This window comes from Hipposideros armiger, unplaced genomic scaffold (genome assembly GCF_001890085.2).
Source record: "Hipposideros armiger isolate ML-2016 unplaced genomic scaffold, ASM189008v1 scaffold_126, whole genome shotgun sequence".
Lineage (NCBI taxonomy): Eukaryota > Metazoa > Chordata > Mammalia > Chiroptera > Hipposideridae > Hipposideros > Hipposideros armiger.
The window spans coordinates 3,038,533-3,048,683 of NW_017731476.1; the positions used below are offsets into that span (position 1 = coordinate 3,038,533).

The window sequence follows — 10,151 nt, forward strand, 5'->3', positions numbered from 1 at the left end:
GTAACAGTCCATTTCGAGTGGTTATAAACAGATATATGATTAGTTGTATTCCAGCCAAACCCAGAACAGTGGATCGTTCTGACATTCCTCCAGTTTCCCTGGGAAAAGTTTGCTCCCTTGGGGTTTTTTTCAGAGAGGACCCCATGTTCATCACTTGGGGTCCACAGGATGTAGACGTCCTCAGGCTGTCCCAGGAGCCCTTGTGTCATCAGCCTTAGAAACAGAACCCCCATCTGATTGCACTCAGCTCCCTGTTACGGGAAATGTCCCTTTATAGCTCTTTGCTGGTTTCCTCAGTGACATTGCATCACCTGATTGTTGGCAGTCTTCCCTCCACAGAGAACCCTGCTTCCTAGACCATCTGAGAACCAGTCCCACAATGTCTGCTCCTTCTCCATCCTGTCCAATTCCTCCATAACTGGTAAGCATGGGGCGCCTCAGCTTGGCTTTTCATTGCTCTTTACTCGCCTGTGACCTCGTCTTTGGGAATGGCAGGCATTTGCTTCCGTGGCTCCTGGAGTGACATTCCCAGCATTCCTTTGTCTATTCTGTTACCAAACACTGAGTGTGGCCCTGTGCTGGGCCCGGGCCATGGTGCGGGCAGAGGCGTGGACCTCTGACAGGTGGGACACAGGCAACTTCCTTCAAAGGTGGGCTCAGGCCGCCTTGCTGGGGATGCTTTGCGCAGTTAGGTTTAGGGGTGCATCTGGTCCACCCTCTCTCTCTAATGTCTTGTTAGGTGTTCTACAGAATAGATGTGACCTTGGGGTATACAACTCAGGCCTTCATAGGTCTCTAAGGTCAATGGGGGCCCTGGCTCTTCGAAGTAAATTTCCTTAAACAGTGAGAATTGTTTGGTGAAACACATACTCGGTGTCTTGTCTTTTAAATCAGTCTTGATTTTTCACATTTCAGATTTCGTTACTGCAGGACCCAGGCAGCTACTGACTGCTTTTTCTCATACCTCCTTTTCACTTGCAGAGAGCTTAGTAAGAAAGAGCCCAATTGCAGAGGCAGAATCTTGGTCCATGATTTGATGCTCTGACTGCCTTACAGGAGCCTGTAGCTTACCTCGGGTGCCCGTCACCCTTAAAGGGCCATCCACCTGGGATGACAGTACTGACCACAGCCTTTCAGCCCCCTGGGAGGTACAGTGGTGCTGCCATCACAACTGCCAGATCTTTCTCTTCATCTGGGGCCTGTTTGACTTCTGACTTCCTTAAGTTAGCAAGTGTTGGGGATGCTCAGTGGTTTCCCTTGGCTCAGCTTCTGTGGTCCTGACCGTGGCTGTGAAGCAAACCCTCCGTAGTCCTCGCCGTGCAGCCAGAGGGCACTGGGGGCACACAGGGTTGATAGGGGTGCTTCTGTTCTTGTCCTCACAGGGAGAGGCTCGTTCCGGCCCATCCAGTCCTCCCTGACCAAAGCGGCTCTGTCTCGGCCGATCATGCCCAAGGTCCTTCCGCCCCAGGCCACGGGCCACCTGGCCAGTAAGTTTCTGTGACCAGCATGGTGACAGATAGCATGTGAGGGTTCAGAGTGACATTTCTGTTTTCTTCTTCCCCAAGCCATGCTGTCTCATTACCTTCCAGAGAGAACAGGAAAGCCGTCGACCTTGCGTTGAAATGAGACGTGAGGGAGAGGCTGTTCCCGTGAGCCCCGTAGGGCATGTTTGGGGTGTCCATAGAGCTCGGATGGGCAATGTCCTTTCTGTTGCCAGGTGCTGTTGACTTAGCAGCTACGAGTGCTGGCATCATCCCTGAGAGCCCTCTCCCTGTCTTGGACACCGATGGCTTGTCTGGCATCTCGCCACTGTGTTCAGATGAAGCAACAGCTGCCCTCTCGGGTCAGGATTCCACTGGCGCCCACCAGAATGGAGACCCCATCCCCACCGTGGGGGTGAGTATTTAGAAGGGCTTCTCTGAGTGACCACCAGCTTTCAGGATGGGTCAGTTGCTCTCCAGAGGGATGGCAGCGAAGACCATGGAGCTGAGGTCATGCTGGACTCCATTTCTGCCCCCAGAGGAGACGGGCCTCATGGCCCAGAGGAGAGTCACTCCACCAGGGAGGCTGTGGCATGAGCAAGCGCCGCATGGCGCATAGGGGAAAGCTGCAGCAGACTGGGGACAGGCTTGCTGGGTGACACTGGAGATTCTAGAACTAAGACAGGCAAGGAGGCCTGATCATCAGCAGACTTCTCAGATGTCAGCTTGGTCTGAGAAAGAACTTAAACCAGGTTGGCCAGCTGTGGGCCTCATGACCCCCAGCTGTCACTGCCCCCCAACTCTCGCAGTGCTCTGGTTGCCCTGGTTCCACGGCCCAGCCCTGCCTGAGGACTCCGAGGTTTTGACCTGACAATCTTTAACTTCAGGGATTTGGTGGCCCACCCTCTGGAAGCGGTGGGCTTGCTTGTCCTCACAGATTTCCAACCCAAACTGAGATGGGTTCCTGTCAGGAAGCCGGGCAGTGGAGTGGCTCTTTCTTTGGGAGCTTGGTGGCCGGCGAGCCCTCCGGCGGAGTTCGCGCATCCTGTGTGTAGGGGCTCACTGGCATTCCTGGTGTTCTTTTTTTGTAGGGCACAAGCGACCCATTCATCAGTGTCCCCTCCAGGCCTGAGCAGGAGCCAGTGACGGACAGTTTCCAGGTAGAGTGTGCTGCTGGCTGCTGAGCAAAGTAGCTGTCCCAGGACCCCCCTGCAGTGTCACCTCCCCATCCTCCGGGTCCTGCCCTGGACTGCCAGGATGTGGGAAGGACACACAGACACCCAGTGGCTTATTCCCTCTGCTCACCGTACCTAAATGGAGGAGCATGCACCTCCCACCTCAGGCTCTTTCCTCCCCTCTGTCAGGAGGGCTGATTCAGACAAAGTTCTGGAAGGACTCGGTTTCCTGGGCCAAGGGGAGGAGGTCGTCAGCCGGTAGCTTTCCTTGACACTCACCTCCTGCCCAGGTGTTACCAGCTGTCCTGTGGGCAGGGGAAGCCGGTCCAGGCTACCTCTGCCTGGCCTTCAACCCTGCATCCCTGGATGGTTTCCAGGAGAAGTAAAGCCCCCAGGGTGTTTCTTACTGGAAAGGAGGAGGTGCCTGTGGAGGTCATCACCTCTCTGTTGACTTGCTCATCACTTGGTTACCACTTTGTGGGTCCGAGGTTGATTTTTCATTCCTTATTAGGGATTGGTCAATGAATTGTGTATGAACAGTCCTCATCTCCCACCAGGGTTCACCTGTCCTCTCCTTATCTGAGCTGTCCAAGGCTCCTCTCCACAATGGGCTCTCCACCCCACTGCCCTCGGTAGAGAGCGCCAGCACCCGGCTCTCTCCACCTAACGTCTCTGCTCTGCTGGACATCTCCCTGCCCGGCCCACCCGAGGACGTGCTCTCGCAGGGGGAGCCTGCCACGCACATCAGTGACTCCATCATTGAGATCGCCATCAGCTCTGGCCAGTACGGTATGGAGCAGGCCGCCCCTGCACCCCCGTTCTGGAATCCACTCCCTGTCAGGACGGGGGGATCCAGAATTACCCTTGACGTCCCACCTAAGTATTTGCCAAACCTGCTGGGTATGTTCCCACCCGGCTCTCACTTTTGCATATTAAGCACCTGCCACCTACATGGCCTGGCCCAGCAGAGGCAGCACAGGTGGACAGGACCTGCCGCTTTTTTGGTGGAGCTGCTCTTGGCCTTGAGACTGACCGAGAGCCGGCCCACATGGCGTCTCCGGCCCGCGGATCAGATGGGACATTATCCTAGCTGGTTCTCAACCTGGGTAGACACCTGCAGGTTTTGCAGGTTCCAGGAGGCTGGGCCGATGTCCTGGTAGCAGGGGTGTGGCTGCTGCTCTCTGGTTTGATTCCGGCCATGGATTCAGACAGCTGAGCTCCCAGCTTGGCAGCATGTGGCCGTGGGCAGGTCACTGGCTCCTGTGAGCCTTACTTTCCTCAGCAGTGAACAGGGGATGGCATCACCTCACGGGGCTGCTGTGAGCAGCGGTGAGAGGATTTAGGTGACGCTGTCAGCACAGGGCTGGCTCCATCAGTGATGGCCACGGCCATTGTCATTCCCTAAGATGAGCACATGTCCCTGGTGCGGGGGGACCCCCTTTGTGGACCAGTGTTGTTCATCCTCTGGAGGTCCCAGCAGGGTCCTGGGTCTCCAGAGTTTACCAGCACAGCCGTGCTGTCCCGCTGCCTTAGCGGAAGTTTGGGAAAGCGGGGTGCTATTCACCCCACATGGCATCTCTGACCTGGGGTTTTGGTTGACAGGTGAAGGAGTCCCTCTTTCTCCAGCAAAACTGAACGGCAGTGACAGTTCCAAGAGCCTTCCCTCCCCATCCAGCAGCCCCCAACCCGACTGGATCGCCTCCCCGACCCACGACCCCCAGTGGTGCCCCAGTGACCCCACGGACTCATCGCTCAGCAGCTTGTTTGGTGAGTGTCTGTGGAGGGTTCCCAGGTCTCCATCCCAGACCAGCAGGGAATGAGCTTGGCGGGGGGCCTGGAGTCTGGGTTCTATCTGCTCTCTGGCAGAACTCCCACTAGGACTGTTTGCTCTTTTTCCAGGGTTTATTTTTTCTGCATCACTTATATAAGAGAGAACGCCCAGATTTCCAGTGTGCAGTCACTGAGCTTTGGCAACATGACAGTCTGTAACCCACAGCCCAGCTGAGATGTAGCCCACATCCATGTCCCACACTGTCCCCTGGGCCCTTCTACAGTTCAGCCAGGTGTCTCGGCCCCTCCCCCACTGGGGCCTTCTGCTGTTAGCTGCCCCCTTTTCTGTTCTCAGTAAAGTATTCTGACGTGGCGAGTCCGACTGTCTTGTGGTGTGTTGATCACAGATCAGCGTGTTCATGGGATGTGTTCATCCTCACTGGGCACCAGGTGTTCGTGTGGTGGGAGGGGGATGGGGAAAGACACACCGTCAATGTCCTACGTAGGAGGGGCTGCTGGGGCACCTCTGGGATCCGTGCACTTTGCGTTTTGGAGCCCAGCCCCAGGGTGTTCATTGACATGGCCGTCGAGACTGCCCCCCAGACGGGTGTGCAGTACACATGTTAACAGGATTGGCACTCTGTGTGGGCGCACACCCGACGGCTCCGAACACGAGCCCTGGTCTGGGTAATGGGGAGAGCCAGCACCGGATGAGGGTCTCCTGTTAGGAGAATCCTATTGAACAGCACAGACCTCTGCAAAGCCAAATACGAATCATGAAAAAATTGCAAACCACCTTAGATGGAGGTGAGGGTGGTGTCCAGACAGCACTTTTCCAGGAGCACTGGGGACCCTTGGAAAAAGGAGTCCGACTTACAAGTGCTACTGGGGACCCTCCGAGGCCACCCATCTAGGAGAAGCTGGGGGGCATGTGGGTGGACGCCTGCTCGGCCTTTCACAGCCGCCTGCAGCCCTCAGGATTCTCCCCTTGGCCCAGTGCCAACCACGCCTGGTCTCAGGGCTTGTTCCTCCTCCTCTTGGCAGCAAGTTTCATCTCCTCGGAGAAGGGCCGGAAGATGCTGCCGACTCCGGTCGGGACCCACAGCGGCACCTCCTTGCTGGGCCCCAGCCTGCTGGACGGAAACTCGAGAGACTCGTTTGTATCCAGGTCCCTGGCCGATGTAGCAGAGGTAAGCGCCCAACCTTACACCTGAACTTGACCACTCGCGCCTGTTCTGAGTACACAAAACAAAGGCCCATTCTCCTAAGGCTTCCACTCCAGCGAAGGAGGCATACAGTAAACCCTGAAGACTGTATGTTCTGCATATTGGTCCACAGAAAAAAATCCCGGTACCTGAGGCCCTACTGTACACACTCGAGTCTCTCTCTCTCTTCATCTTCCATTCTTTGCTGTACTTACTGTCATATCCACCAGCTTTCTTATTTCTGAAAGAGCCAAAGCCTGTTCCCACCCCAGGGCCTTTGCACATGCTATTTCTTCTGACAGGCATGTGCTTCCCACCCCATGGCAGCCTTTGTCCTCTTTCTCCACTTGCGTCTCCTTCGGGCCACCCCACAGTCTCTACAATCCACTCTGTGCCATCTGCCTGTTTGTTTGACTGTCTCCCCCCCACACACAAGTCTCATGTGGAAGGAACCACCACTCTGATCCCGGCAACCTGATGTGCCAGGTTCATGGTCAGCTCCCCTCACACTTGTGAAAAGAGAGTTCAAAACGACAGGTGATTCTGAGTTTCCCCCCAGAGCGCTGTGCTGACATTACGTGGCCATTTGATGGGAGGCTCTAATCTTCACTGTAGAGACCCCAGGTTCATTTGCCTTCCACTGAAGTCCCAGTGGCACCTCCAGTCCAAATGTCAGGCCAGCTGCCAGCTGATATCATCTTGCCTTGTGTCCTCTGCTCGCAGGTCGTGGATTCCCAGCTGGTGTGCATGATGAATGAAAACAGCGTCGATTACATATCTCGGTTCAATGATTTGGCCCAAGAGTTGTCCATCACCGAGCCCAGTCGCCGAGAGGCTCTGTTTGATGGCAGTGGAGGTGGCCCCCCTGTCACTGACCTATCCCAGTGACCGCACCTCGTGGCTGGGACATCCTGGAGGCTACAGAGGAGGACTTACAGGGCTGGTGGGCCTCAGCTGTCTGTGGTAGGTGTAACCCTCTTCAGACAAGAGGAAACAAACCAAGCCCAGGACCCCCAGGAGACAGTCTGAATAGACACCTCTGCACTCCAGAACGTACAGCATGCTGGAAGCCATTTCCCAACAGGCAGAGGGCAGTGGTGGCCTGGGAGATAAGGACGATTTCTGGAAGGGCCAACATCAGAAATCGCTGTGGCCTTGGAGCAGTTCTTCGCCAGTCATAGGGTCTCAAGTTAGGGACTTTGTAGTGACCACATTTCCATCCACACTTCGGCGTTGGTTGCGGTGTTGGGTGGTCCAGTGGGTTTTCTTCCTGAGAGAAAGGAATGGGTGTGCCCTGGCATAGTCATTGCTTCCTGGGTAGTTGTAACCTCCCAGCTCTCTGCAGGGAGTGCCCAGGCCACGGCTGCTTTCTTTCTGCCAAACCGGTGCCACACTGGTTACTTCTCTGCAGAGTGATGAAGGAGGTGGGACAGCCAGCTGGGCCGGGCTGGGCTCTGCCTGGTGGTGTCTGCACCTGAGACAGTAGACACTGATCACTTGGCAGCAGAAGGGTCCCAGGGCAGCGTCACTGGTGCCATCACCCCAGGAGTACCGATCCTTGCCTAGTGCTTCCCCATCTAGACTTAATGTTTGTTTGACCAGCTGAACAGGAAGGGGAAAGAACCATGTCTTATGCAGGTTGTGTGGACTTTTAGAAAAAATCCTGCTATGCTGGTGGCAGAATGTTTTTCTTGTGTTTTAAGAATTAGGAGACAATGAAGAGGAAGAACAGAGTTTAGTTGGTTTCCTTCCTGTATCCATCTGCAAGTTTCTTGTAGATGATCTATGATGTTACTTCTCTCTATTGGGAAGACCTCTAAGCACTCGTTTGACTACAGTTAAGACTTTTCCTGATGAGTCCTTGAACTTCTGATGTGTTACTGTTTAGCATCTGAGACAAATGGACGTGGCAGGGATGGTTCTCTCCTTCAGTCTCCTCTTCCTTTCAATGGTCTTGGAGCAGAGCACGTCACGATGCATGAGTTTAATCCATTGCATCTTCTTTTGCCCCATGGTCTCCTATTTTTCTTCCTGTTCAAGGAATGCAGGGAAGGGTCAGACGTCCAGGCATAGTCAGAGCACAAACCACATTTGTGAGCCTCCCTGGGTGACCAGTAGTCACCACTACAGATGGTCCAGACTCATGTGCCTGTTCAGCCTTGGGAGACTCAACATATAATACACCGTCCAGCCACATCCATGTGGCCAGGAGCCAGTGCCCTGGTGTTGGGCCAGTCATGCCCATGCCACCATCCCACCTGCTGCATCACCCTCCCCCGGCAGACAGGATCACCCACCTGAACCGGCGACGATTTCTGCTGCTCACCTTTCCTCTTCCCCCACTGGCCATGGAATGGCAGCCCTCGAGGCCGGTCCTGGCCCTCTACATGGGCTTCTCTCCCTGTCCCCGTGTGAAAAGGGGAGAAAGGCCTTTCTCATGTGCAAGAAGAGTGGACGCTCTTGATCCCATAGCCTCACCAGTCATTTGCAGCCACTCTAGGCTGCAAACAGGGTCATTCACTCCGAGCCACGAGGAAGCAGAGGATAGCTGGTTTCCAAGCAATAGCTTCCTTCCTTTGTCTCGTGAGCTCTTGCCTCCAAGGTGGATTTCTTCTTTCAGATCTGGTTCTAGGCACAAGCAACATTAAGAAAAGCCTTCTGGGCTCATAAGAAAATTCCCAAAGCTGTGGAAATACGAAAGAAAGGGACATGGTGCCACTTTATAAAGAGATGTAGGCAGCATTGTTTGAACCAGAGTATCTTTAAGCTAGCTTGTGTTTTGTGAGCAGTATATCAGCTTCCTGAAATTAGCACCTTATTGGGCTGAACAAGATCAGGTCTCTCTCTGCTTCTCGCTGGGCATCTGACTTTGTTAGGTCTGCAGTAGGTTAGGAGACCAGGCCAAGTTTAGGCCACGACTAGCTTTCTCATACCCCCCCCACTGTCTGGGACCAGAGATGCCAAGTAACATTACAGCACCAGTGCTGGGTGTGACGCCCACTGGCATTGTGTACCGTGCCAGAAACTGTAAGGCTTCTGAGCTGCTTGTCCATCGGGACACCCTGAGACAGTCTCGTGGGTAGGTTGGCACCTGTTACCCAATGACATCTCAAAGGAGGAAGACTCCAGAGATTCAGATCAGCTCTTATGGGCTATTTAGCAGCACCTCCTGCCATAAACTGGCATAAACTCCATTAGGGAGCAGCCGACTGGCCAGTGTCTTCCACTGGGAAAATGGGTGAGGGAGGAGAATGGACTGACTTCTCACCTGTAATAAAGCTCACATAATTCCAGAGAATTCTGCTTCTCTAGCAACCAGACGCCCAATATAAGTGTTTGCTTGCCATATTAAGGAAAATGGTGTCATTTGTAGCATTCAAACGATGGATGCGTTTTTTTCCCCAGCCTAAGTGAATATATATGTATAAAAATAAGCAACTGTTACAGGCTGGAATTTTCAAAAGATACCAGCAGAGAAGCCTCCCACCTCCTGCATCTTCCTCTGCCTGCCAGCAGAAGTTGTATCTCACTACGCACCTGTGGCTTCCTTTGTGCATTTGATGAGCATGTTGTAATTAAGAACAGATCAGTTTCTCGGAAACATCTTTCCCTGGTCACTCTATGGTTGTCGGGGATCTTTTTGCTGATTCATCTTTTATAAAGATTGAGACTATCTCTGGTCTCAAGGGCATTGATGTTTTGGACTTGATTTTTAGTGTGACTCTCTAGTGGTGAGCATTCCATTCTTTAGAAGACGCAGAGGCAGATTGAAGTTCACGGTTCCCCTTGAGGTTTGTGATGACGACATTTTTTCATCTCTCTGTATGTGTAGAGTACTTGCTCAGGGAGTGGGGATAATTGGAAACACTTCATCAGCTGATCTACTTGCTTTCCCACATCTCTGGGTTCTCAGCCTCAGAATCCCATTCTTTATCCTTCTGTCTCACGGCCTCACTCCTGGTGGGTGTCCTTTTCAGTGTAATAGCATCTTTACCTAGATCACACCATTGACTCCAAACTCTTGCAGAGAACAGTAATGGAATAAAAGACACTGGAGGAGAACAGCAGCTGCTGGGGGTTTTTTTGTTATTGTTTTTTCGTAGTTTTTTTTTAAGACATTACAATCTATCGGATGCATTTGTGAAGAAATAGGGCACTTTGTCTTAAGGAAGAAAAAAAAGGGAAAGAAACCACAGCAAACCTTTCCTGACTGTCGAAGCTCTCCTAACCCCACAGTAATCTGTACATCACATTAAGTAAGTTCAGTCTTGGAAGCACTACAGCAACCTGTACCTTTCGTTCGTTAACAGGATAACCGGCTCCAGAGCCGATCTGGGCAGCAGAACGTATTGCTGTTTCTTTTAATAATTGTTAAGCCATATCATCTAAGGTTTTCGGCTTGTTTGAGATGTGAATTTGTTTTATAGATTATAAATATGCATATATAGTGTATGTATAAAGCAGAATCCCTGCCCTTCCTGATTATTTTTTTGTACCATATTGTAAATTACATTATTTAT

At 52.9% G+C, this 10,151-nt stretch overlaps 1 protein-coding gene across 1 annotated transcript in view; it reads left to right on the forward strand.

The window, feature by feature from the left end:
- CRAMP1 (cramped chromatin regulator 1) overlaps positions 1–9,208 on the forward strand; it is a 68,336-nt gene extending 59,128 nt beyond the window's left edge. Inside the window, exons 14-21 of the mRNA XM_019648454.1 lie at positions 340–421; positions 1,383–1,487; positions 1,718–1,896; positions 2,573–2,641; positions 3,214–3,445; positions 4,259–4,423; positions 5,471–5,616; positions 6,355–9,208. Of these exons, the coding sequence (XP_019503999.1) occupies positions 340–421; positions 1,383–1,487; positions 1,718–1,896; positions 2,573–2,641; positions 3,214–3,445; positions 4,259–4,423; positions 5,471–5,616; positions 6,355–6,519 (1,143 nt within the window). The 3' untranslated portion in view covers positions 6,520–9,208. The remainder of the gene's footprint in view (positions 1–339; positions 422–1,382; positions 1,488–1,717; positions 1,897–2,572; positions 2,642–3,213; positions 3,446–4,258; positions 4,424–5,470; positions 5,617–6,354) is intronic.
- The last annotated feature ends 943 nt before the right edge of the window (positions 9,209–10,151 follow it).